The following is a 27,995-nucleotide window of genomic DNA, read 5'->3' as shown; positions in this document are numbered from 1 at the left end:
TATAAACAATTTTATGGTGCTAGAAATTGAGACGGGTACGGATCGTTTTACAGGTTTTAGCCTCTACCGGAAACTACTGTGTTACAAACAAAGACACCACAGACAACTGGCACTGGCACTGGGCCCTTCTTGATTTTGTAGATTGATATTCGCATGATATAGGTAGCTATTTTATGGTGATAAAGACCAAGTAAAAAATAACAAATCACACATGCACAAATAAATTCGAAAAAAGTTCATTTAGATTCTGAGGCTGAAACAAGAAACACCAAACAAACAACAATTTTTTTATTTCATTATTTGCCAATAACGGCGCCAAACATAACAGTGTCACCTAGTCGTAAAAATTATGATGCCTTAAAAGATGGTAGCAATGCCCATTGGCATCAGTCATCGAACAGGATTTTCCGCTAAGTTTAGCGTCAAATTCATCAAAAATATTTGTCATGTTTGTGATTCGTCGAAATATCTTGTCCTGATTTGTCAGACGTCTCAGATAATTATCTTACCGATTTAAAAAAAAAATTAAGCTGATTCGTCAACATCATTTAATATTTTATCGTCTAAAAGAAGGTAAAATTGAGAAAGGAAATGGGGAATGTGTCAATGTTTTTGTCGTCATGTACCAAAAATACCGTTAATGTCATTTGCCAAGTTATTTGTATTAAGATTACCTCATTAGCACGCTGTTGAAAGGCTATTTTATTTATTTTCTTCCACTTAAGTTACATCTTCGCAAGCCAAGGGTTACGATCCACTCCCGCTCGCTAGCCAAGGGTTACGATCCACTCACGCTCTCTTAGACCCGCTCTCTTAGAGCGGGAGTGGATCGTAACCCTTGGCTAGCGAAGATGCTTAAGTTACTGCAATAAGGAGTCAAAGCAAAAAATAAGATAGTCTTTCTAGACGTCATAATTATTTAGACTACAGTGTCACCAGTGCTGCCTCCTAGCCTTTCATTTGCCAAGTTATTTGTATTAAGGTTACCTCATTAGCACGCTGTTGAAAGGCTATTTTATTTATTTTCTTCTACTTAAGTTACTGCAATAAGGAGTCAAAGCAAAAAATAAGATAGTCTTTCACGACGTCATAATTATTTAGACTACAGTGTCACCAGTGCTGCCTCCTAGCCTTTCCACTTGTAGTGTTTTAAAATTTATAGAATGTAATATAACTTCATAACAAAATGATAGAAAGTTTTTAGGCTTCAAATTCATTTTAGGACATCCAGATAAATATGAACACATGAATTCTTGGTACATTTATATAATACATTTGTAATATAAACGTATAAGGTGTCATTATAAATTTGCAAAGATAACACTATTTGCTATAGACCAAAAATTGATGATATTAATAATTGAAGGTCACTGTATGGCCTTCATTATTGATTTATAAGCAAAATCCCACAGTAAGCTATGAAGTTCAACAGATGCCACCCTGAGTTGGCTTTTACTTCAACTTTAGTCAATTTGACTTTTCGAAAATTGATCAGTTGACAAATACTTGACTCACTCATTGTGCAATCAAATATTAGACAGTGTTGAACTTATTTTCGCTGAAATTCTGAAATTTCCACACATTTCCATTCTGTGGATTGATCATTATTATACCAATAGTTGTTGATTTCATGGATATAGTTCTAGATAAAACAAATTGCAAAAGTCTGATGTGCACGAATTACAAATTTTGTGAGAGCTTGTGCATGTATATATGCAGACTTCAGTAATACCATAATATCAAATATCAATCATTGTCAATGAAATATAATTCTTGCTGAATACACCAAAAGTTGGTATCCAGGATAAATAAATGAATTTTGTAAAATTCTAAATCTGAATTTTCTTTGAACCAGATCTGTTTAATTTAAATCAAAACATTTAAAATGAATTCATAAGATAGATAATTCCTACATGAACCTATGTAATAGGTAACCTATTCCATTTTTATGCTCCATTTATGGGCATTATATTTTCTGGTCTGTGTGTCTGTTTGTCTGTCACGTTTCAGGTTAATGTTTTTGGTCAAAGTAGTTTTTAATGAAGTTGAAGTGATATCGACTTGAACAGTCAGGGGACTTACTTAAATAAGTGATTTTATAAATCACTGATTCAAGTAACATTATTTCCATAAAGGTTGGAAGTTAGAGTTGTCTTTCTTTAATAATCACCTATTTAAGTAGTACAAATTAATCACTAGAAGAAGTGATTTAATTTTATTGTAGCTTTAAATATAGAATACTAATGATCCAGGGACTAATTATGTTTCTAAACTTATCAGAACCAACATCTGTGTTGTCTAGGATGACCAGGTCATTTCAGGTGATGACCTTGTACTGAATCTAGGATAATGACATAAAAATCACTTGTTTAAGTATCAGACCTCAATTTCCTTAAAATTTTACCAATTAAAAGATATTATTTTAACCAGTCAGCGGACTTACTGAAGTACGTGATTTTTAAATCACTTATTTGAGTAGCAAATTCGAGGTTTTGTCACAAATTGGAATTTTGTATTTTTTTCAAAATTTTAAACACATAGGTTAAAATAATATTTCAGTTCTATTTACCGTTATTGTTTTGATAATCATTTCAATGCAACTAATGTGTGAGCAGAGTGTGTATATTATTTTGTAAAGGTCACTGTATATTTCTCGGCTTGAGGTCAATTCGTTTACCTTGTAGCTATTTAGCCGCAGGTGTGAGTTCAAGCGTACACAGGTATAAATGTTGTTATTTGGAAAGGATAAACAGAAAGGATTAGAAAGAGTATGCTGTCACGATGTTAATACACTAAGATTTAATACACGATGAGAATAAAGATACAATAATTAAATTGTGTAAATTAATTGAAAATAAAATTCAGATTCGTAATTCCGAAAGTGTATAAAAATAAAAGGAAACAATTTTTGATTACTTTCTTAGCGGCAATTGGCGTAAAGATTCAAATATGAAGCAAAAAATAGTAGTTTTAATCTTTTATAAAAACTAAATGCAATATTACCCAATTTGATATACCATTGTACATCTGTTTGATATCATTGACTTTACCGGAATTTCTTAACTTGTATTCAAATCTGGCTGTGTTTAAATGCTAATAAAACTATTGCAATTTTAAAGTTTTTAATTGACAAAAAAATACAACATACAACATGCATGATTTTTTTTTTAGTTTCTTTTTAACATTTTATTCTTACATAATTAAATTCATTTGACAATCATTTACACGAACTTTTTGTGAAAAGAATATCAATTATCTAAGCTAAGGCATTATTTCTTTTGAGGATTTTTGAGGATTTTTTTTAAAAATTCTATGATAATATTTGTGCAATGTTGAACATGATAGCCGTCATTAATCCAAATAAGTAATACAGTAGTTGTAATAAAAGTTATATTTTAGTCATGCATAACTGATATTGACGAATTTATAATAGTTCGTCCATACATCGTTGTTCTTGAAACAATCATTATTAGTATACATGTAAGTTTCCTGACGTATAAGAGCCATTGAGGATGAGCTCCAGAGAAATCAGACTAGTGGCGTTTCGTTCGTTTGTTTGTTGGGAAAGGAGAGGAAATGCAACCGCTTGTACAGATAAACGACAGAATTACCATACAAGCATTTATAGTCAACACAATCAGAAAGAGTTCCCATCGTTAGACGGGGAATATGAAGGCTTTCAAGAATGAACAAGTGACATGTCTTACTCTGAACAGTTAGAAAACAGACTATCGACATCGACCGCTTGTTCTTAATATTTGAAACTGTATGCATATATATACGTATACGTTTATGATATATATGAGTTATAAAAACTAAATTCCTTCATGGTTATATCTTGCCATACGTTTTTACATTGGTTTGTAAGGTGATTACTCACAATCGTTATTTGAAAATCCTGTTTGTGAGATGTAGATTCATTTCAATACAGAAATTTCGTCTATATATTTCACAAGTGTATAACACGGAGAAGCTCTGAAGGTCCATTACTCCCATTTTGTTTGGGTGTGAACCATCGATGTTTACAGCAATATCACAGAATAAGATGATGATGGTAGAAAGAACTATGGGCGTCATGTGGCAAATATTACATGCATATCGGACAATGAGTTGTCAATCTGTATGAAAAGATTTCCAATACAACCATATTATTGAGAAGGAATGTTTACATGCTATACTCTCGTACTAGTATTACAGGGTTCTTGTGGCGTTCACCTTAGACACACATCTTTTTAACGATGTTTAAAAAAAAGACAGAACCAATTTAATGTCATATTTCCCTATTTTTTTAAATATAACTAAAAGTCTTTTATCTGACAAGAATACCCCTATTTAGCGAACAAGTAATTTATTCTTTTTTCTGTTATTGAATACCAAGAAAGAAAATAAATCCCGAAATTAATTTGAAACTTTGATACTCAAAAGTTTCCCAGCAAAATATTCACATTCCCTGGGGATAATTAGTGTTCGTCCAGTGGCATATATAACAATTGTGATGACGAATTACTTCCTTTGTTCGAGAACAATCTTATTGAAATATAAATCTGTGATTTTACTAGGTCCACAGCTTCAATGAACCAAAGCAAAAGTTATACATCGACCTGTATTTAAATCAAATTGGTTCTCTTCTTCTTCTGGTATACTTATAGATTATCGTTGATCATCTCAACGAGATTGATTTTCTAGCTTGAGCTGGTACAGCGAAAGTGAGAAAAGCAATTGAGTTGAGATGATCAATGATAATCTGTTTATCGCTATTTTACCTATGACGACGTTGTCAATTTCATGTCAATTTCGTTAGCAACGCCACGTGGCCTCCTTAGTTTTTAGCGATAATTTTTCCATCTCAAGCGAGAAGCATGATATGAAAATTATCACAAAAAAAGATCAAAAGAAAAATGGACAAAATAGCGATAAAATAGTCTATCGACATTCGATGATTACATACTGTTGGCATACATGGACTAGTCTATTTACAACACTTTTACCCCTATTTATTCAAAAAGATATGTTTTTTTCTTATGTTCAATGTATACATGTATATATTTTAAATTGCGCTATAGTTCCGTAACTTTCTATCCAGTCGTATAAACGAATCGTCGGCAAGTGCGTACATTTTTTTAAATCAATATTTCTGGTCTGTTCCAATCTGTCCTTCACTATTGACAATGACTATATATTACATTTTCCCAAATTCACCCTTGGAAAAAATATTTAAATAGATTTTAATTTCATCAAATCTTATTTTTTGGGTATTATTTATATGTTTATGAATTATATTCTTTACATCAGAAATGTTATTTATAAACAAGCGTATGAGTTTAGTAATGACAAGTAAGACAGAGTTGTATATTATTCATCTGATAGTTCAAAATGGAAAGTTATCAGCCGTGTACACTGATCAATACCTGCAGAAGTGAAACGATGCATGAACTTGCAAGCCCGACAGGAAATCGCTTGAATACCTGGACGTGTCACCTCACACCCCTCACAATACCTTTGGAAGTAATACCTTTAGCCATGCTGGTGATCAGATGAGGGAAGATCAAAATATATTTGTTTATTACTTTAAAGAATTATGAACAAATTAGATTTTCGAAAACAATTTTCACGGAACACTTATTTATGATTTCAACTTTGACTTTTCACCTAATTCCAATATCAACAGTTTAAAAACAACAGACCATGGTAATTTAAAAAAAGTAAGAATATTTTTCGTATCAAGTTAGTTAGTCGGATAAAACAACCGTACGATTGACAAGATATCGACACGCAATTACGACTACATCGGTTACTGTAGTTTTGTTTCTTTGTGGTTTATAGACATATCGTTTTTATTAATCGGGAAAGAAGACAAAATGGCGGATCGCAGAGAATTGATACTCTAAATTTAAAATTGATGGTGATCGCTTATCTAGCGGAATAAAACTTTAATATCTATGAATTTGAGCATTTTTATACAGAATGAACATAATATCAATTTTTGATTTTTTTGCGAAGTTTCCCTTTAAAGCTACAATAAAATTAAATCACTTCTTCTAGTGATTAATTTGTACTACTTAAATAGGTGATTATTAAAGAAAGACAACTCTTACTTCCAACCTTTATGGAAATAATGTTACTTGAATCAGTGATTTATAAAATCACTTATTTAAGTAAGTCCCCTGACTGTTAACCTATGTGTTTAAAATTTTGAAAAAAATACAAAATTCCAATTTGTGACAAAACCTCGAATTTGCTACTCAAATAAGTGATTTAAAAATCACTTACTTCAGTAAGTCCCCTGACTGTTGAAACTTAGTACACACGTTCCTTATGATATGATCTTTCCAATTTTAATGCCAAATTAGAGTTCTAAACCCAACTTCACCATAGTGCAATTGGGGCATCCATGTACTATGGACACATTCTTGTTTTCAGTTCATCTATAAACATAACATATAGTTGTATGTCCCTGTCAATTTACCAACATGACTTCCAATTGTGTAGATACAAATAAAACCTTGACGAACCAGATTTATACGCTATTACATGTATGTGGCCAAAGTGATTTAGATCTAGACTTGATATGACCATTTATGATTAAATCAAGACAAGTGCAAGAAGACAATACATTTTGCAGTAAACAAATCTGTCCAAAAATGTTTTTGGTAAAAAATTCTGTTGTTATTTGTAACATAAAAAATTTAGTTAGAAATTGTTAAAATAACGTACATTAAGTTGCTATAAATTTTATGAAAGCTAAATGAAAATCCCCCCCCTTCCCCCAGCTAAATGTTTTTCATAATCAATAACAATTTCATTTTTCATGTCAATTTGGATGCAATGAATGTAATTATATATATATATATAGATGGCATTAATTTTTAAAAAATCATATGAGGTAAAATAATGTCTTTGCTGTTATCTGATTTAATCAATCATTTTTGTCAATGGTCAAAATCCTTGTTTATGTGGATTCAATAAATGCATGTAAGTATAGTGATAATTATTTCATGATGTTACATGTACATGTAGCTGAATGAAAATTATTTGAGAAGTTTTGCCCCTGGCCTCCAGATAGATAAAATAACATCTGGGTATAAAACTAGTTTCTACAGGAATATTTGTTGATTGATTGCATGAAAAATGAACTAGTTTATGCTGTCTTCTCTTGATTGATTGCTTTTCATATTTTTATCTGACAACTAGATTTAAACTTGTCACAAAATTTAACAGGACAACAGAACAAAGTTTACATTGGATCTTTTGATACTCATGCATGGGTATACCATTGTATGAAGATTACTAAAAGACCTTTAAACCGTTCCTTAATTTTAACCAGACTTGACGTGAATCATCATAAGGTGTCTGGTTTTCAAATTGTACCTGATTTGATATTATGGCTTTTCGTCAGAAATTATAGTTCTCAGGTTGAGGCAGTATTATGCACATATTATAAGATGCAGGTTGAGCGATATGGCCCTTATGGGCTCCTCTGACCCTTTTAATATTTTAAGAGTTCCCTTGATCATTGTGTTTGAAGAATATAACTTTGTTTTTAAATCAATTTTTCCAGTCTGTTGTAAAATCCCATGAATTACTCAAATTGAATATATTATATAACTAGATAACCTTGGGATCATTTAAAAAAGGAAGACATGTCTTTTGTAAATAATTACATATTGAGTCAACCATACATTTAAATGGACCAATTAGTCGAATTGTATGAGTTCATTTATATAAACATTCATACAAATCAAATCTTATTTTTAACCGGATTTTTGTGACAAAAATGTCGGTTATTGATTTGGGGATGTACGGCGGGCGGGCGGGCGGGCGGGCGGGCGGCAATCAAATGTTGTCCGTGCATTAACTCATGAACCGTTCAACCAAAGCTTTTAAAATTTTAATATGTTATTACTGACAACTATGCGAAGGTCAAGTTCAATAATGGCGATTTTGACTTTTACCGTTCAGGAGTTATGGTTCTTGAAAGATTGGAAAATGGAGTTGTCCGTGCATTTACGCATGAACTGTTCTACCAAAGCTTCCCAAATTTTAATATGTTGTTACTAATGAAAGAATGGAGGTCAAGTTCAATAATGACGAATTTGACTTTTACCGTTCAGGAGTTATGGTTCTTGAAGGATTGAAAAATGGAGTTTCCAGTCGTGTCCGTGCATTTATGCATGAACTGTTCTACCAAAGCTTCCGAAATTTTAATATGCTGTTACTGATGACAAAATGGAGGTCAAGTTCAATAATGACGATTTTGACTTTTACCGTTCAGGAGTTATGGTTCTTGAAAGATTGAAAAATGGTTTTTCCCGTCGTGTCCGTGCATTTTCTCATGAACCATTCAACCAAAGCTTTTGAAATTTTAATATGTTGTTACTGATGACAAAATAGAGGTCAAGTTCAATAATGACGATTTTGACTTTTACCGTTCAGGAGTTATGGTTCTTGAAAGATCGTAAAATGGCGTTTCCATTCAGGTTGTTGCATTTACTCATGAACCATTCAATCTAAGCTTTTCAAATTTTAATATGTTGATACTGATGACAAAATGGAGGTCAAATTTGATATTGACGATTTTCACTTTCACCATTCATCAGTAATGGTTCTTGTGATATAGCCAGGACACAAATAAATGTTAATAAATCCGGTTTGCTGGTTGTGACAGCCTCTTGTTTATTGTGTGTTTTTCCCAATACTGGTTTGAAATTTTCTGTGTGCAGGTTTTAAAAAGTTATTTTGTGTGAGTATTTAATTCAATACTATTTAAATTAATTGTATTTTTGTATAGAATGCATAGAACCACAGTTATATGAATCACATGTAAAATGATTACTTTATTTGTATTGCTCAGTTTTAATTAAAACTTTGCATGTTTTTTTGTTGTGTCTTTCTATATTTTTGAAAATAAGTTACAGGTATATGTGGGGTATACATCATTGAAACAGCAACACAATAAATAAAAAAAAAATACATCAATATACTTATAAATGTTTATGAAATATTTGCTTTCGCTTATGCTTATAGTTCACTGAATGAATCTCATTTATTACATGCATTTTAATTTCAATTTTGCTTCCGTCTGATATGCATGAAAAACTTTTTAAAATCTTTATGATATTGACTTTATCATATCATGTTCAATAACATCAATATTTACAGTATGAATTGTAAACTTTATTTCATGTAGAAGCTAGATGTACTTTTTTGAGTTACTTAGTAATTAATTGTCACACACCCTTTATAAACATCATAATCATACATGTACACATGTCACAAAATCACATGTTATACTAATAACAGTCCCAAAATCATAAAATTAAAAAAATTAAATAGTTTATTATACATTGCATTGAAAGAAAAATAAGACGAATTTGTAAAATAGATAAGAAGTTACTAGTCAGTCATTGTGTAAGTAAGAATTAACAAATGCTACAAAGGACTCATTGAATGAGTTAATTGACTGAGTATCAGGATGTCCTACTACAGAGTAGGTAACCTGTCGAAATAATTGTAGAACCCGGAGTCGAAATTCAGTAATATGAAAATGGTCCTTGGTCTATAAGAAATTTATAAGAAACTATTTCTTTCTGTTTTGAGGAGAAATTGCTTGGTTATCTCTATAACTATCTTACAAAATTTCAATGTTCCTCTTAAACATGTTTGGTTCTTTGATGTGCATGTAATACTTGCCAATAGAAATCCATCAGTTAAACAATTTCTCAAGTGTTATTGGAAATTATGAATTATGTATCAAATAAAATGTTAATAGCTATAGACTGAATGGTCTTTCTTTGTCAACCAGTTTGTTTGTAAATGTGAAATCCCTCTGTCTGTATCAGGGAAGGTAGATATTCAATTAGACAATAAATCCCATGTTTAATGGATCACATTATTGTGATTATTCTAGGTTATTTAACTAATTGATTCTATGAATAGAACATTGATCATGATTTTATCAATTGGTTTTATTTGAAGAAATATATATTGCCATGGTCGTGATGGTAAGTATCTTGGTTTTGGGGGTGACAGATTTATTGCTCATTGTAGAAGGCCATATGGTAACCTATAGTTGTTAATTTCTGTGTCATTTTGGTCTCTTGTGGAGAGTTGTCACATTGGCAATCATACCACATCTACTTTTTTTATATTATCTAATTTCCACAAAGCAGTTCAAAAGAAAATATTTTTTTAACACCTCTTGATAAAATTGAAATGACTTCATGCTGAGGCTACTATCAAATGTATAATTTAAAAAAAAAATATTTGTTAAGTTTGCAGACAACTTTTGTCTGTAGAGATTGAAGAATTTATTTCCTGGTCTTTGTTTATTTACTTGTGCTATTGACATTAATATCAGGTTGAAGGGTATAAAAGTTTGATGTATTTTTAACTATCTGTCACTAGATTGACATTGAGTGATTGGTGGTATTATAAAGCTTCAAATTTATGCCTTTAATTATACCTTACACTAAATAACCTGTGGTTATTATGATAAAGCTTTGTCACACCTGATTGGACATAATATTGTTTTCTATTACGTCTATTACACCTGAAGTAATACATAACAAATGAAAGCAACATAAAAGAGATATTTTTTGTGCTATAACAAATATATAAATATATATATAATTAGTTATGTATTGCATTTATAATTAAATCTTATGAATCTTATTATTTATATAAGATGTAAAGTCTTATTACTATTTTATTGTGCAATTAATAACCAATACACAAAATCAGCTGTCCAAAACCATACCAAGGTTACCTGTCTGAAAACAGGTAAAATGTTGTTAATTTGTTATTTACATAAACTGTGGCTATTATCTTTGTATACAGTTATTTACTCTGCAATAGTCCATTGTGATATTCATTTTTAAGAGAACACGTTTTGTATGGAGCTTAGTTCAGAACAAAGAAAGTATGTATATGACATACCTTGATGTAATACATCTAAAGAGTTGTAATTATTGAACTTTACCTTGTGTTACCTATATTATACCTATCTTTTACCTGGATTTTTCTTTATTATAGATGGTCAATAATATACAAATCCTTCATACCAGACAATGACAGTTTTATGACTAACACAGATAATAAGAGGATTTACTGCAAGGGATAAGGATTAAATTAAATCTGGCTCAACAAACTACTATACACCTGTACAAAAGGAAACTATATTTTAAACTATGACTATTTTTGCTGATGTGTTCAAAGACAAACTATACTGAGGATGTTCTACAATGCGATTGTAAATTTGTACATATTGTGATGATCATGGACCTAATGGCAGTACAACATGGCCCCAGGGTAAATTGACTTGTGCTCTTGTCTTTGATGTTATCTTGAATTTATCATCCTGATTATATAACCAAATAAAATCATAATGATTAACGTAGGACAATCTGTCACTCAGGCGACAAGAAGAGATGAGAGCGCACGCAGGACAACTGAGGTGAGCAGCTCCAGTGGCTCGTCTTTTGATTCATCGTCTAGTTCTACAGTGACGGCACAGGGAAATGCTGCCACACAGCCACATACTCAAGCTGTAAGACCTGATCATTCAAGTAATCCACAAACTAATGTAGCAACATCTCAGCATAATAGTAATATGCCATCCACTCGCCATATCACGACACATGATCCAAACTCTGGAATTTTTACTACTCGTGTTGAGATACGTCATGAAGCAATTCCCGACTTGCTACACTCACATGTTGTGCCATCACAACACTCACATGGCGTGCCATCGCAGCACTCACATGGTGTGCCATCGCAACACTCACATGGCGTGCCATCGCAGCAATCAACTCAGGCGCCTATTGTTACTCGACATGGACAGCAAGTAAGACAACCTCCACCTGCACATCTTCTTAATCAACGAGGTCAAGTACATGTGCGGCATCATCCATCTCGCCAAATACGACAACATCAACAACAACATAGACGGAGAACAAGATCTCGTTCTCATAGTAACAGTGAAGATGAACCTTGCAAGGCTGGATGTCTGTCATGTTTAGCAGCATCTACGTCTTTTCGATGGATTTTAGTAATTTTATCATTATTAGGAGTATGTTGTGTTGTGACTGGAATTGTTCTTGCTGCTCTTCATGCTGCTGGGAATAGTTTTCTTTTCTTAGCAATCATGTTTATAGGTAAGTTTAAAAATGTTAAAAAATGGTTATGGTTGCGATATGTTATTTGAAATATTCATGTGGTAATATTTTGATAAGGTTAAAAGAGGATTTAGTTTTGTGTACACTTCTGATAATGGCAGACTGGTAAAGAAAGACAGATATCTAGTGAGTGCAATTTTAGATAATAAATAACATATGAACTTTCTGATAAAATGTGAAATCTCCAGAAAGGATAACATGCTTAATATCTTCAATCAAATACAAGACAATACACACAGTAGACTTGGCAAAAACTTATATTTTTTGTCTTTTTACATACCAATTTAAATATTATTATGGATTTTGTCATAAGAACCATTATCAGTTGAAGCAATCCATTTTATTATGAAACTTTAATTTACCCATTCAATATATTCTATTCTTCATTTCTCCTGAGCATTGCCTAATCCGATGAAAATCTAGCCAATATTTAAATCAATGGATTTATTATATGTCCAACCTTTAATTGGAGGATTTGTGAAATGAAATTCCCTATCAGATTATATATGTATACAATTAAAAGTGGTTTCATTTATAATATACAGTAACATTTGTTGTGCCTTATTTTGTATGATCTTCATTGTTAATCAATTTGACAAAATTGAATTTCATATTAAATTTCATCAATTTAATATTACTGTTTCCATTTTAATTTCTGAAGTACAATGTAGCTTGTGTACTGGTAGTAAATAAATTAAACGTTAAAAGTTATAATAGGAATCAAAAGTAACATTGATTCATTTAACTTATTATTCAAAAGTTAGTCTTGGGGAAATTATAATAATTAACCTTATAGATCACCAGCACACTTCCCTGATTTAATAAATATCATCGTATATAAGGGATTAAAATGAATATGCATTGGTTTTCATAAACATTATAACACTTTCAAATTACTAATACCCATATACTTTTGTATTTTGACAAGCCTAAAGTATGGTTTATGTATACATGTACCAAAATTATTGGGATATTTTCATTGAAAAAGAATAGAAGTCGATATTATGTGGTAGATGACATCAACTTTTAGTGCATTAAACAAAATTAATGTTGCTGCACTTGATTAAACTTTGCATTTGAACACTAGTACATAAAGTTGATCAGCCATTACAACTTACAAGCACATGAAGACTTGCATACAAATTTTATTTCAGCAAAAGTTTTGAAAAGTTTTGTATAAATCCAAGATCCTTCTATCTTCCTATTATAATATTTAGATAAATGAAATGTTGTGAACTAGATTGACATGGATTGATTTTATCACCAGATCATTGGCATGATTGGGTATGATATATGGACCATGTGTTAACAATCCATCATGATTTTGCCTTGGGATATTGAATGTACAGTATGAGAATGTCAACATGTATACATTGTACATGTACATGTAGTTTCCTTATTGCTTGTCTTTCCTTGTTGTCTTTGGTTCCAAAGTTTTACATACAAGCTGAAATACTGAAAAAAAGGAAGGGGGCACCAATAAGGCAATGTTCAGGTTTGGACCATACATTAAATGTTCATAACTCCTTTCGGGTAGAGGACAACCCCCATCTAAATCCAACTCTGGGAAATAATTACAATGTATATCAGTGGAGGATCCAGAACTTTTCCTAAGGGGGGGCCCGCTCCAGTCATGCTTCAATGATTCCCTATATAATCAACCAAATTTTTCCCACGAAAAGGGGGGGGGGGGTGGGGCCCTGGATCCGCCTATGTATATAAGAATTAAGAGGTAGTCCTAGAATGACAAGTAAGGGCTATCTTGCATAAGGCAACAGTGATTCTCCTACATTTTTTAGTAAATAGATAAAAGCTAGGTTATAAATAGATTGCATTGTTTGTAACAGAAACTAAACCTAAATTTCAAGACCCTCACATAACATTTGAATACAATGTAAGTCTTATTTATGCCCTTGCCTCTAAGTGAATTGAGTGTTACCCTGGACCTTTCGTCGGTCCTATTACAAATATCATAAGCAAGTTTGAGCAGGGGCAATTGTGTCCCCTTACATCATGTACATATTTTTCTATTTTTTTACAAATTTTTTAATAAGCTTCTCATGTATTTATTTATTTATTTCCAAAATGATGGATTTATTTATTCTTTATGAAGTTTTATCTAGAAAAGGACAAATTAAGAATGTTTGATATTCAAAGGCAAGGACTTTTCTCTCCTACATTGTAAATCACTTTTATTTTTCAAGCAACATCTTTTTTGCCATAAGCTGATACATTGTACTTTAGTTTAAAGTTGAAGTGTACTCTTCCTGTAGTCAATATTGTTAAGAAGGATAAGACTTAAGTTATATGTTGTGTTTCCTGTATTAAAAAATCTCTCATACTTCAACTTTTTATTCCCCTAATCCTTTAAACGTGATATATAACTGGTTTCCCAAGAGATAGGAAACACATGTACATTTTTATGGTTATAACACATGTATTCCCTATTTTTGTTGTTCAAGTGCTGTCTCATTGATATATATACATGTATCCCACACTTCACACATATATTATATATGTATTAAACTATATATATTAATGTTCTAGTACATATATATTAGGAGTTATTAATAAAATGATAAGTTAGTTATGTTTTTAAGTAAAGAGGGTTGTAAAGATTTAACAAACAAAATTAGGTATATCTTTTATATCACATAGGAAAAAGGAAAAAATCATGAAAATGTTAAATTTTGTGTCACTTCTATACTGAAGATAATTCTGGAATTTAGTACAAAATACACCTGGTATTTTTATTGTGGTCCATGACCTTAGACCTTAGAAAACTTATCATGTGGTATATACCTATCTTGGTTTCATCACTACAGATAGTGCTGGTTCACTGAACAGGGTGTTTGGACCTACACCCATCATTACATTACTATAATATATATGTATCTTCTGAAGGATCTCTTTTAACTGTGGCACTTCATAAGTTCAATATGCATATATCTAGTAGCCCAGATCTATCTTATGACAGGTTAGTGGATATCTCAGAACTTTGTGTATTGACAAGTGGTCATTTGATACACAAAATCTATATAACCTGACAGGTATAATTTGTCTTTGGACCTCCAGGTAAACACAAGGTGCTGATAACATGACCAGTTTAATTAAGATATATATTCCCTTTACACCTGTATAGGATTAGAGAAAATTTATATAGATAAATTTGAGTTAGACTGGTATATTTGCCAGACAGTTTGATGTAATACGGATTATAGGGTGAAAATTTGACATGATTGACGTTTGATAACAGTCTGTATATGGTTTGAGATAGACCCCTACTGAGTAGAAGGAAAGTCCTTATCAGTAAATTGGTGTTGTTGCTAGTGTTTTGTCACTGTTTCATTGATATTTCTTGATAAGATTTGGCAAAATAATTTAATATTTATTTTTTTATTGAAAAATTAATAGCTTTCCCTAATAACTGTTTGTATAACATTTATAAGAACAGTCGAAACACAGATATCTAAAAAATAAATCTCCAAATTCTAAGCTTTTTAATAGAAATTTGGAACAAAAGCAATATATATATATAGTACACATTCATAATGCCACAAACCATAAACTGAAGGTGATTGTGATTCTGAAAGATTTGTGACAGTTTGTATACAACTGCAAAAAAATCGTATATTGGTATGACGTCGTCGTCGTCGTCCAAAGACACATTGGTTTTTGCACTATAACTTTAGTTTTAGTAAATAGAAATCTATGAAATTTGAACACAAGGTTTATGACCACAAAAGGAAGGTTGGGATTGATTTTTGGAGTTTTGGTCCCAACAGTTTAGGAATTAAGGGCCAAAAAAAGGGCCCAAATAAGCATTTTTCTTGGTTTTCGCACAATAACTTTAGTATAAGTGAATAGAAATCTATGAAATTTAAACACAAGGTTTATGAACACAAAAGGAAGGTTGGGATTGATTTTGGGAGTTTTGGTCCCAACAGTTTAGGAATTAGGGGCCAAAAAGGGGCCCAAATAAGCATTTTTCTTGTTTTTCGCACCATAACTTTAGTATAAGTAAATAGAAATCTATGAAATTTAAACACAAGGTTTATGACCATGAAAGGAAGGTTGGGATTGATTGTGGGAGTTTTGGTCCCAACAGTTTAGGACTTAGGGGCCCAAAGGGTCCGAAATTAAACTTTGTTTGATTTCATCAAAAATTGAATAATTGATATGCCAAATCTAACTGTGTATGTAGATTCTTAATTTTTGGTCCCGTTTTCAAATTGGTCTACATTCAGGTCCAAAGGGTCCAAAATTAAACTTAGTTTGATTTTAACAAAAACTGAATTCTTGGAGTTCTTTGATATGCTGAATCTAAACATGTACTTAGATTTTTGATTATGGGCCCAGTTTTCAAGTTGGTCCAAATCGGGGTCCAAAATTAAACTTTGTTTGATACCAACAAAAATTGAATCCTTGGGGTTCTTTGATATGCTGAACCTAAACATGTATTTAGATTTTTGATTATAGGCCCAGTTTTCAAGTTGGTCCAAATTGGGGTCCAAAATTAAACTTTGTTTGATTTCAACAAAAATTGAACATATGGGATGCTTTGATATATATATGCTGAATCTAACCATGTATATAGATTTTTGATATTGGGGCCCGGTTATCAAATTGGTCCACATTGAGGTCTAAAGGGTCCAAAATTGAACTTTATTTGATTTCATCAAAAATTGAATTCTTGGGGTTCTTTGATATGCTGAATCTAACCATGTATTTAGATTTTGGATATTGGACCATAATAGGTAAATGTCCAATTCAAATTTTTTTAGTTTTTAAGTTTAAGTTCTTAGACCACATTCATTCTGTGTCAGAAACCTATGTTTTGTCAACTATTTAATCTCAATCCAAATTCAGAGCTGTATCAAGCTTGAATGTTGTGTCCATACTTGCCCCAACTGTTCAGGGTTCAAACTCTGCGGTCGTATAAAGCTATGCCCTGCGGAGCATCTGGTTGTCATTTACTGTATTTAACACAATGTTTTATAATTTTGGGTCCTCAATGCTCTTCAACTCTATACTTTATTTGTACTTATTTGGCTTTCTAATTTTTTTGATCTGAGCATCACTGATGAGTCGAATATAGACCAAACTTGTGTCTTAGGGAGACGGATTTATAAAAGTTTTTCCAAACTTGTTTCCGAATCCCATATTTGAACTTTATGTAACATTGTAATATTTGTCTTGACATTTTTCATTAATAAATACTGTTTAAACTAAACTTGTGTCTGGCATATCAAATTATAAGCCTGGTACCTTTGATAACTAATCAGAGTAAATGTCATTAGTTTTCTTGAAACATTGGTTGTTTTTTTTCCTGGATGATAGTAATTGTTTCCCTTCACAGAATCCTGTAAATCCATATTGTGCAGGTCCAGTTTGATATAGACAGTAGACATTTACCTTTCAAGATGTTCAAGGGTAATGCTGCAGATGGTGATATCGGTGATCACTTAAAGTTTAGATCACCTCAATCTAGTTTTGTTCGGTTGACACATATATGTATGTACATGTCTCTGGTTGACAAGCGGAACATACCAAATAAACCACTGTATGCATGGTCTGCCTTTACCAAAAACAAATAGAATATACATGGAATGAAAAGGACACAAAAGCAATCATTATTTGTGTTAATTGCACTGGTAACTAATTAATCTTTGGGAAATGACAAATGAGAGCAATCAAGAAAAAACAACTTTACACTGTTTATATATCAATTAGTGTTATAGTAGTTGTCATACAAACAATATAACATTTGTTTTCACTTCTTTGTACATATGTTGGTAACAATTTATTGGTCTTGAAATGGAACTTATTATCAAGCTACTATTAGCTTATTTTTTACAATAAAGGTGAACATTGCCATAAAGTTTTATGACAGTGTCCTTACACTTTATAATCAATATGTATACTTGTACTTCAGGGTAAATAAGGTAGATACCTATATTGATTTTCAGTGATCAAATGTTCTACTTTGTATTAGAATTGTGAGATCAAATACACATCATAAACTTTTCAGAAAATATGTGTTACAGTCCAAATAGTTAGGTTCTGTAATAGGGATGACAGACTTTAATTTGGGACCCGTTACTAATGGAAAATTATGGTTTAATGGATAGGGACATAAATTTTGCCACCTACAGACTCCCTAAATAGTTGTTGAAATGGTTCTTAATGTACAGAGAGCATGTTATTCTCTAGTTGAGTCCTGCCTGGACTTTGCTGCACATTTAGACATCCAGCACAACCAAACAGACACCCCTCTTTGGCAAGTTTTTTTTTTTTTTTTTTTAATCTTTTAGCTATTTATTAGAAAGTAGAATGCTTGTGCTACATAAATATCGGTTGTTTTTGACAATACAATGCACATATATCGGGTACTAGCATCATTAAGTCATGCTCAATTACTGAAATCTTCACAATTTTAGCATTTTAGTTAAATTTTAGACGGCAAGGGTTTTTCTGGTAGACAGAAGTAAACAAAAAGTGACCACATGTCTATTCCTCAGTCACCCTTTGCTTGGGGTTATGAGCCTTGGTTAAACCATCACTAACCAAGCTCCATTATCTATCACTTACAAGCATATTCAATTCATATCCTGATTTTTGCAAATGACCCCCTCCATAATGATGAATGACTAAGTTGATTTGCCCTTATCATGCTTATTGCCTGGTAGCTTGAGCCCTATTGTTATTCTGAAATTTATTTTAAGTGTCATTAAAAGTATTTCAATCAAGTTTATAGGTTGTTTTTCATCTTTGTGTCAGAATATTTCTGTCATTTTTATGCCCATTGCTTGTTTTTAATACCGGTACATAGTTTTTTCCCTAATTTATGTGTTACTTTCATTAATATTTCATATATACTTTTATGCGTTCCTACATGTCCAATGCAAGATAGTCATGAAGATATATAAATAACTTTTAAATGTTTATGTAGGGTTATCAAGGATTTATTTTCTGATTTTGGTTTTATTACAGTCATAAAGTATTGGGGTCCAACTCGAACATATCTTATGCTGTGATATAAATCTTTAAAACCAACAGTATCAGCAAGTGTTCTTACACCAATTGACATGTGTAGTTAAGTTTAAACAACTTGTTTTGTTCAGGAAACATGCACTGTTACTTAAAATAGATCAAACATAAACAGATAATATAAATTCATTGCTTTCCGACATTTACTGTACAAACAGATTTTCTTAAAGAATACTTAAAGTATTCATAAAATAATGTTTACACAGATCCTGGACAAAGTTTTAAGATTTTAGGTTTTGTCGTGTTTGTCATGTCTTTCATTGTCTACTGTCGTTTTTTTAAATTTTTGTGTTATATCATGATTAAAAATCTCAATCAAAGAATATTTTCCTATTATGGAAAAAACATTTCTGATGTTGTCCTGCATAGATGAGAAATAGGGAAACATTGTGCATTCATACAGCCTATTACATTGTTATTAATTATGAAGGGAGCAACCATTTAACTTCAAGGGAAGTGATGTGTTTTTTTTGTCTGAGTCAGATTTTTTTTCTCAATCTGCTATATTTGTTTATATATAATAATGACTATCTTTTTTAGCATGTATCAATCAGCCAATTGTTTTGTTCTGTTTTCATTTGTCATGCTAGGGTGTCTTGTATATAAACCTACTATGGTTTTACTCATTGTTGAAGGCTTTTCAGTGACCTATATATAGTACTTTACTTCCTTGTCCTTTTGTCCCTAGTTGATAGTTGTCTTATTGACATCATACCACATCTCACTCCATTTGATATAATGCATTATTATTAAAACAAGCAACAGTCAATGAATCTCAACCAATCCATTGAAAAAAACACTCAATGTTAAATTAAGAAAATTAAAGTTTAAACATTAAAAAAAAAAAAAAACCCATTAAGAATTTCTTATATTTCAGGTTTGGGTGTTCTTTTGGTTGTTGTAGTAGCAGTTGGATGGAAATGTACACCTAGAGGTCATGAACCTTTACATGCTTTGTTTGGTCTTGGTGATTTTCGTAGGCGGAGAGGAGGTAGAAGAAGAGGACGAAGACGTGGTCATCAGAGAGGTGATGAAAGGTGGTATGGAGGTAGGTTCACAAGTAAAATAATTAATTATAGAACTTAAAATATAATATACATCTAAAAAAGAAGATGTGGTATGATTGCCAATGAGACAACTCTTCACAAGATACAAAATGACACAGAAATTAACGATTATAGGTCATTGTACGGCCTTCAACAATGAGCAAAGCACATACCACATAGTCCACTATAAAAGACCATGAAATGACATAGTAAATCAATTCAAAAGAGAAAACGAAGGGCCTAATCTATGTACAAAATAAAAAATGAAAAACAAATATGTAACACAGCAGCAAACGTTATCACTGAATTACAGGCTCCTGATTTGGGACAGTCACATACAAAATGTGGTGGGGTTATAAAAAACATATAACATGTATAAGTGGGCCCCAACCCGCTATTTTATTTGCCTAGAAATAATACTGATATCTTTCATCATGACTGTTCAACACATTCTAATTCTTTTGTAAGGACTTAACACATTGTGACAAATTTGTTGAAGTGAACAATACTAGTACACGTAGTTTGTTTCCAGGAAGTACATGGTCAGATCATAATTTCAGCACTTTTGTGATAAGATTCATTCATAGTGTTTATCTTTTTACTATGAATGAAAGAAGTTATGGGGTTATATATGTTAAACATCAGTGAGACAGCATTGTTAAGTTTGATGTCTGAAATAAACCAAGCTATTTTAAGAAAAGGTCACATTTTTACACACTGTAAATTTATTTGTGTCTGAACTGTTTTAACTTCGTGTATATAAAGTACAAAAGAGTATGTATTTCATGATACTCCTGAGGCATTGCCCTATATCTATGTGATATTTCCGTATAGACCACATTGTCTGTTGTAAAGTCATGTACATTTAGCCTGACTCCACAAGTCTTTATACATTTCTTTGTTCTTTGCCACAGTATGTATGTTTGATTTAAAATCAACCCATGAGGAAAGGTTGTCCTCAAGCTGAAGTCAGCCATATATTTCATTACTGTGCAATACCTGTAGGCAATGTTTTATTTAATGATGTATCATAAACATAATGTCAAACCAGATTATGAATCAAATTATATTTTTTTTACATTTCCTTGATAAATGATTTATAAAGAAATGAATTTAGTTCCACAGGGACATTTCATCCAGGTCGCTGAGCTAAAAACCTAAGTCATTATGAAATTTGAATTGAGATGAAAGCTTTGTTTACTTGTTACTTTCCCCAAGGTTATATCTTTAAGTAGAGAAAAAAGCTTTTATATCTACATGTAGGTGTGTGGTTGACTAGGTTCATTGTAAAGGACACTCATATGAATCCTAGTATTAAAAGTTGTTATAATTACTATTATTACATTAGACTTAGTATTTTGTGGTAACTTTAATGTCATTGAAATTACAAGAGAGTCATAGTTCTGTTTCATTAAACCTTGAAACCTTTATTTTATTTCAAGTATGTTTTTAAATTGTAAACAACATTTTATTTTTTTGCTATTCTTTATTGTTCCCCAATGCATGTATTGAATTATTTATATACATCCTTTGCTTTCAAATTTTGGGGTCTGGGTATTCCTAGTTAAAGTATATCCAGAAAAGTGTTTCTTATGCACCAAATAATTTATGTATTGTTTTTGTGGTAGAGTGGGGTGCTCATTTTCGCCATATTTTTCCATGTTTTCTTCAGTTTATGTTCAGGTCCTTATGTTTTTGAAGTATACTGATATTTCTATATGAAGATAACTTCAAATGCAAAATATTCCTAGCTTGAAAACATGTTTGTTTTGAGTAAAATCATCTGAAAAGTTGGATTAAAGGGTGTATGAAATTTCCTATTTTCTTGTCAACGGGGGACACATATTCGCCGTTTTTACATATCTATTTAAAACCAAATAACTGCAGCTTTAAACAATATTTATCAAATAAATTTCATTATAGACGAATAGCAGACATTTGAAAGGTGTAAAAAACTGAAATTTAGGGCAATCAGTCAAAGAATTACTAAGGAATGCTTCTTTGAAATCGTAATTTTTTTCATTCAGGAAATTGGCTAAAAATCGTTGTCCATTTTTCGGTCCTTTGCCGTAAGTGCCGAAATTTAGTCTCATTTTCAAAAATAATCATATTTGTTATAAAAATATAATTTAACGGCATATTTCTTCCATTTCAACCATCCTTTGAAGTTTTTACACCTCAAAATCATAAAACGGCGAAATTGTGTCCACGGCGAATATGAGCGCCCCACTCTAGTTCATTGTCTTTTTTTAAACAGTTTTGAAAATCATAATGAAAATGTCAAAGATAATTAGAGATGATTTACAATGGTTATTGTGGTGCTTTATTAATATTGGCATGTGCATTTATATGTACAATTATATAATTGTAACATTGGCAAATTCTTTAGCCATCATATACAATGCTGACATGTCATAATTTAAGTGTTTCATGTAGCTCCGCATGGCATAACCAGTTGCAACTATCAAGTCCAAATTTAAATTTTGCAACTCTTCAAATCCAGTCTTGACAGTAGTTATTATTTGAATTTATGAGAGAGTTTGTAAGTTAAACCTTGAAGTGTAAAGGTTTACATTACCACAATAAATTTCCCAACCAATAAAACTAACCTGACAGTTAAAATCACTATCAAATATACATGTACAAACAGAATAAAATGGTACACTAAAGATATACATTAATAACAGTATGCAAGGTTGAGAAGAAAACAATGAACTCAAAAGTTTTTGTGAAGTTTTGATATGAATATTATCATTTGTGGATTACACCTTATCGAAATAGCAACCATACAAAATAACAAAACAAAAAGAATTATTATTTGCACTGATTTTCTGGTACTTGTAATTAATTAGGTGCCTTTATTTATACTGAATGAATACATTGCTTACATTTTTAGTTTGAGTTCTAGTATGTAAATAAGTAGAACATCTGTGAAAAGACATGTTGACATATATACCAGTTCAATATTTTCATTTATTTTTCAGGAGTTATGTACCCTGAATTTCAGTACCGCAGACCTCCCCCATCATACAATGCATCATTACAAGATTCATTACATCAGTTAGCGATGGCTCAGAGTGCCATGGACATGGAAGAGGATGACATACCAGCAGAAGACTATAGTTTACCAAGTTCCAATCCTCCGTCCTATAGATCTCGCGCCAGTACTGTTAGAACTGGTATACAGATAACATTTCCTCCCAATCGTGAAGGTCTTCCCAATTCCAGACCACCTACCTACAGGTCACATGTTAGTACTCATCCCTCTCGACCTTCACTACCTCATGACATGGATTCTGCAGGAGGTGACGTTGCCTTTACTGGTCCCGATTATGATATAGCTAATATTGACGATGTGAATATGTCGCGTACTCACAGTAGACAGCCCTCTGCTAGTGCAAATTCACATAGTGCTAATCATGGAGAACCTCTAGATCATATTGTTCAGCAAACATTACAAACGTTAGATGATGCCACCATAGAGGGACAACGAAGGAGTAATGATGACAACGATGATGATTACCCACAATTCACTGCTTTGTAATAACAAGCTTAATATATGGATAAGGAGCAGGGATTGTAAAACGAGCACACTTTCAAAACTTGTGATTCTAAGCAATGGAGCGGAAACGTTTCAAAGTTATATATAATATCATGACTCACCAAAAAAGGAATCTCTAAGGAAATTGTGTCCCTTTGTGGCTTCTCATTGAAAAGACTAAAGAGAGGTTCTCAGAATCAGCTTTAAAGTATAGCAACTAAAGTTGTTTCCTAACAAGAAATCGTGGAAAAAAAAGTAGGCCAGGACGTTCAAGACATATCATACTTTCTATGCAAATATTTTTTTTTCGTACAATTTTCATTGTGATATTATCATAATGGCAGCATTATAATTTAAAGACACAATTCAGTATTTTATTTAACACTTTCTAATGTTGTAGTTAGAAAGTTTTAATCTAACTGTTAAACTTATGTTATGTTAAAGATGTCGCTTAAATAAGAAATTAGTAGTAATTGTGTAGCTGTGCAATAAATGGCAAAAGGATGAAAGTGTAAAAGTCATTTCTCCTTCCATTACTTTTAAGATTTCAGTTTGTTTAGTAAAAATCATGTATAAAGAGTTAAGCTGTTCATTGAAGGTGCTTAGTGCTATTTTAGAGCTTTAACCCTTATTTCTTAAGTATGGTTTCACATTGTTGTAAGTGTGTTAATTATTTAATGATAAGGATCAAAATATTTTAATATCAATAGTTTTAAAAGTCATGTGTAAGCTTTTTTTTTTTTAAAGAAATGACAGAATGTGATTTTAAATTAATTTTCAATGAAATGTTAAAGAATTTTAAATTAAATGCTCTAGGCAGTATTGTTTTGACAAAGACAAACAACACCAAGATAATTTATAATTTAATATTACATTGCCATTTATAATTTAATATTACATTGCCATTTAATTTAATATTATATTGCCATTTTTGCCATTATATATGTAATAATGATCTAGATATATGAACAAGTCATACCTATAATTGACACCAAAGTAAAGATACATTCGTGCATTTTAATTGAAGCAGGTGCCCTCTAACAGCTATTATTAGGTTGATTATCAGAGTTCTCATCATTCTCATTGATTTACAATAGATTTCTTTGTGTATAGCAGATACTGTGATGGTGTAATAACATATCATGTGTTCAAGTTTTTCAAAACAAGGATATTTCTTAAGAGTTTTTGTATATCAGTTTTGTTTAATACGTTGTTGCAAGATATATAGTGTTGTTATCATCTTTTTACAATACCTGTTCATCATTATTTCACACATTTCATAAAACATTCCAATATCAAGAATATATTATATATTTTCATGTATAAAAAGAAGTAACTTATATAAACATTAGGATCCTGATCACAAATATTTTAATTTAATATTTTTATAGGCATTGTTTTGAAGGATTTTTTACGACATAGGTTGTCCACACAACCATCTGTTATTTCTTGACTTTTTTATGAACTTTTACACTATGTTTGGTTCAAGGAAAACAAGATCCCTTGGATTCTTACACAAATTAAATTGAGAATGGAAATGGGGAATTACACAAAGTTCACTTTCACTTGACAATTTTTGTTTATTTTAAATGAAAATTGTAGAACAAGTTTACTTTTTATTGCCTATATTTAGAAACACTTAACAGTATTGCCTTTTAACGAGTGTCTTAATTTTTATCAACCTGTAAGGTTAGGAATTTCGACATGAAGCAAAATACATATTTTTTCTTTTATCTACCTGCTCAAAGTTGCAATCACAAATATAAAAATAAAACCTTTATTCTAGTGATAAATCTGCAGGACCAGTACTAGTACATGCATTTAATTCAAAAGCTTCAGATGACAAATTAAAACTTGCATAGTGAAATTATTATATACTCTGATCTCAATTATACCCTACAAGAATGAGCAAATACATAAGACTTTCCATAGATCTGATCTTTAATGAATTCCATAGGATAGATTATCTGTGATTAATGTAATATCTCAGCATATCAATATGATGTAATATTTTATCATAATGAGTGAGCTGGTATTGTTTGGTAAACCTGTTGTAATCATATGTACAAAACTGAAATACCAAGGGAGATTATTCTTTGTGGTTTGCTTTTTTTAAGCCATGATTTAAGAAAAAAATCACAATGGGCTTGTCTTTTTGTTGTTTCTAATTCTTTATATTCAAATATAACTGTCTCATTATACTAGAGTATGGCAAAAAATTGTAAAATGTTTTATGTACTTTCTGCCAATTAGGAATTTTGTAAACTTATCTAAAATGATATGTTTCTTAATCCATTTAGACTTTTGAATTGGTGCATCAGCTTATTTTTACACTTTAAACTACTTCTTTTTGAAATGATTCTTGCTTAGTTTTAACGAAGCATTCTCTAACATATTAATTCAAGTAAAGATACGTAGTACATGTATAGTATTTATTGAGAATCATGAGAAAAAGATTTTTTTTTTAAGTACAATCAACTGTTTTATAGACTAGATACTTTCCTCTTGAGCTCATGTTCTCCTTGAAAACAAGAAGTTGATTGAATATTATAATGCTACAAATATATTTGAGATTTTTGTTTGGTGTGCCAAAGACTTGTATATAAATGAGAAAACTATTATTACTTTTGTGTTAAACTTTTTTAAGACATAACTGATTAATGGATTAAGAAGGAATAGTTTTGTTTGCTTATTTTTATTTTTAAGATCAATTAAACTGACAAAAATAGGATTTGCTTAGACAAATATGTCATTAATGGATGGTTCAAAATAAGAAAAGGAAGGGGGGGGGGGGGGGGGGGGGGTAACGATAGTATTGCCTGGGGAAAGGGGGTTGAGTATTTTGGATACATTTATGTAATGGGCAATTATGATTTTTATGTTATTAAAAAAAAAACATTTTAGATGCAGTGGAATGCATTTTTATAGCATGGTTTTTCCAAGATTTTTAAAACAGTTAAGAGGCAGTTGAATGTATTTTTATTGCAAGGTTTTCTCAGATATTTTTTTAAGAGCATGAATTTTTAAAAGACGGCAATTTTGTTAAAGACAAAAGGTAAAGCTTTTATGGGTCTAGTCTGTTGTAATGTACTGTTTTTAAATGATTTCAAATAGCTCTTCATTCTCTGAAGAAATGAGATTTATAAGTGTGTATCAACTCATTTTAGAAACATACTTTTAATCATTTCGTTTTATAAGTTTAACACTTTAGGATATATTTTAATCTGGACAAGAAGATAAAAACTTGTTTTCCCAAATAACATTAGATGTTATTTTAGATTTTGTGTTAAACATATTCAATAACTATTTCATTTTCTTAAAATGATGTTGGCCCCCTTGTAACAGAATAAAAGAACAAGAAATAGTACAGTGTACATACATATCATTCCCATGTTTTCTTGTGATGTTTTTGTTGTTATATATGTTATCATTCAGTACCAATTATTTATTAGTTGTAAATGTGTTTTTATATGTGTTGTGTTTTTTAACTGGTTTCATTCCATCTTATATTTATTTAGTATCTTTTAGAATCCTTTTTATAGGATTTGCAATAAAATTTTAGAAATGATTTTTGTCTTTCTTCTCATTTGTACAATTTATAGATGAAAAACAAACTGACAAATCCATGGCTACAAAAAAAAATAAGACAAACACACAAACCAAAGTATAGAAATACTGACTACCCCCAACATGACCCCAACAAAAACTGAGAGTGATCTCAGGTGCTCTGGAAGGGTAAGCAAATTGTGCTCCACATGTAGCACTGATTGTGTTGCTCATGTTATTACAAACCCAGTTTATATTCTAATTCGATAGGTCATATTGGTGAAAGGGAAACAGGATTGCAGTAACTACTTTAGCAACATATCTTAAATCATCTGTGAAACAAATATTTTATAACGTTCAACTAACTTGTTATGGCGTCCGTAAAATTCATGAAGGGATAATTTCAACTTCACCATTTGGAACTCTTGTTTAATAACTTCCATGTGAGCAGTAACCATCTATCAAGAAAATCATGATAGGAAATACAACCTCAGGAATATCGTATCAATTAGGAGATATAATGGTACTCCATATGTAGGTGCTGCTGGAATGTTGCTACATAGAAATAGAAAGTTCACAATTGGGAAGCTGAAATCATCTATTTTGTCAGAAAGTTTCGTTTTCAACCAACCCTCATTG

The 27,995-nt window shown here is 31.2% G+C and overlaps 1 protein-coding gene across 2 annotated transcripts; it reads left to right on the top strand.

Annotated features, from left to right (window-relative positions):
* The first annotated feature begins 58 nt into the window (after positions 1-58).
* Positions 59-27,378, top strand: LOC139487850 (uncharacterized). 2 transcript variants are annotated; one of them, XM_071273014.1, is made up of 4 exons: positions 59-162; positions 11,032-12,152; positions 20,101-20,271; positions 23,254-27,378. In XM_071273014.1, exons 2-4 carry the CDS (start codon positions 11,384-11,386, stop codon positions 23,811-23,813), a joined length of 1,500 nt encoding a protein of 499 aa, XP_071129115.1. In that variant the 5' UTR covers positions 59-162; positions 11,032-11,383; the 3' UTR covers positions 23,814-27,378. The 2 variants fall into 2 exon arrangements, with proteins under 2 accessions (XP_071129115.1, XP_071129116.1); XM_071273015.1 differs by lacking the exon at positions 59-162 and adding an exon at positions 8,684-8,740.
* Positions 27,379-27,995: the final 617 nt, after the last annotated feature.

This window comes from Mytilus edulis, chromosome 9 (assembly GCF_963676685.1).
Source record: "Mytilus edulis chromosome 9, xbMytEdul2.2, whole genome shotgun sequence".
Classification (NCBI taxonomy): Eukaryota; Metazoa; Mollusca; class Bivalvia; order Mytilida; family Mytilidae; genus Mytilus; species Mytilus edulis.
Note: the sequence above shows the minus strand (reverse complement) of the source record. Positions and strands in the feature narration are given on the sequence as shown.

Excerpts from the sequence above, each read along its gene's own strand:
- LOC139487850 (XM_071273014.1), top strand. The coding sequence starts at position 11,384 with ATGATTAACGTAGGACAATCTGTCACTCAGGCGACAAGAAGAGATGAG. Across the intron at positions 12,153-20,100 it reads CTTAGCAATCATGTTTATAG|GTTTGGGTGTTCTTTTGGTT; the intron begins GTAAGTTTAAAA and ends CTTATATTTCAG. Across the intron at positions 20,272-23,253 it reads TGATGAAAGGTGGTATGGAG|GAGTTATGTACCCTGAATTT; the intron begins GTAGGTTCACAA and ends TTTATTTTTCAG.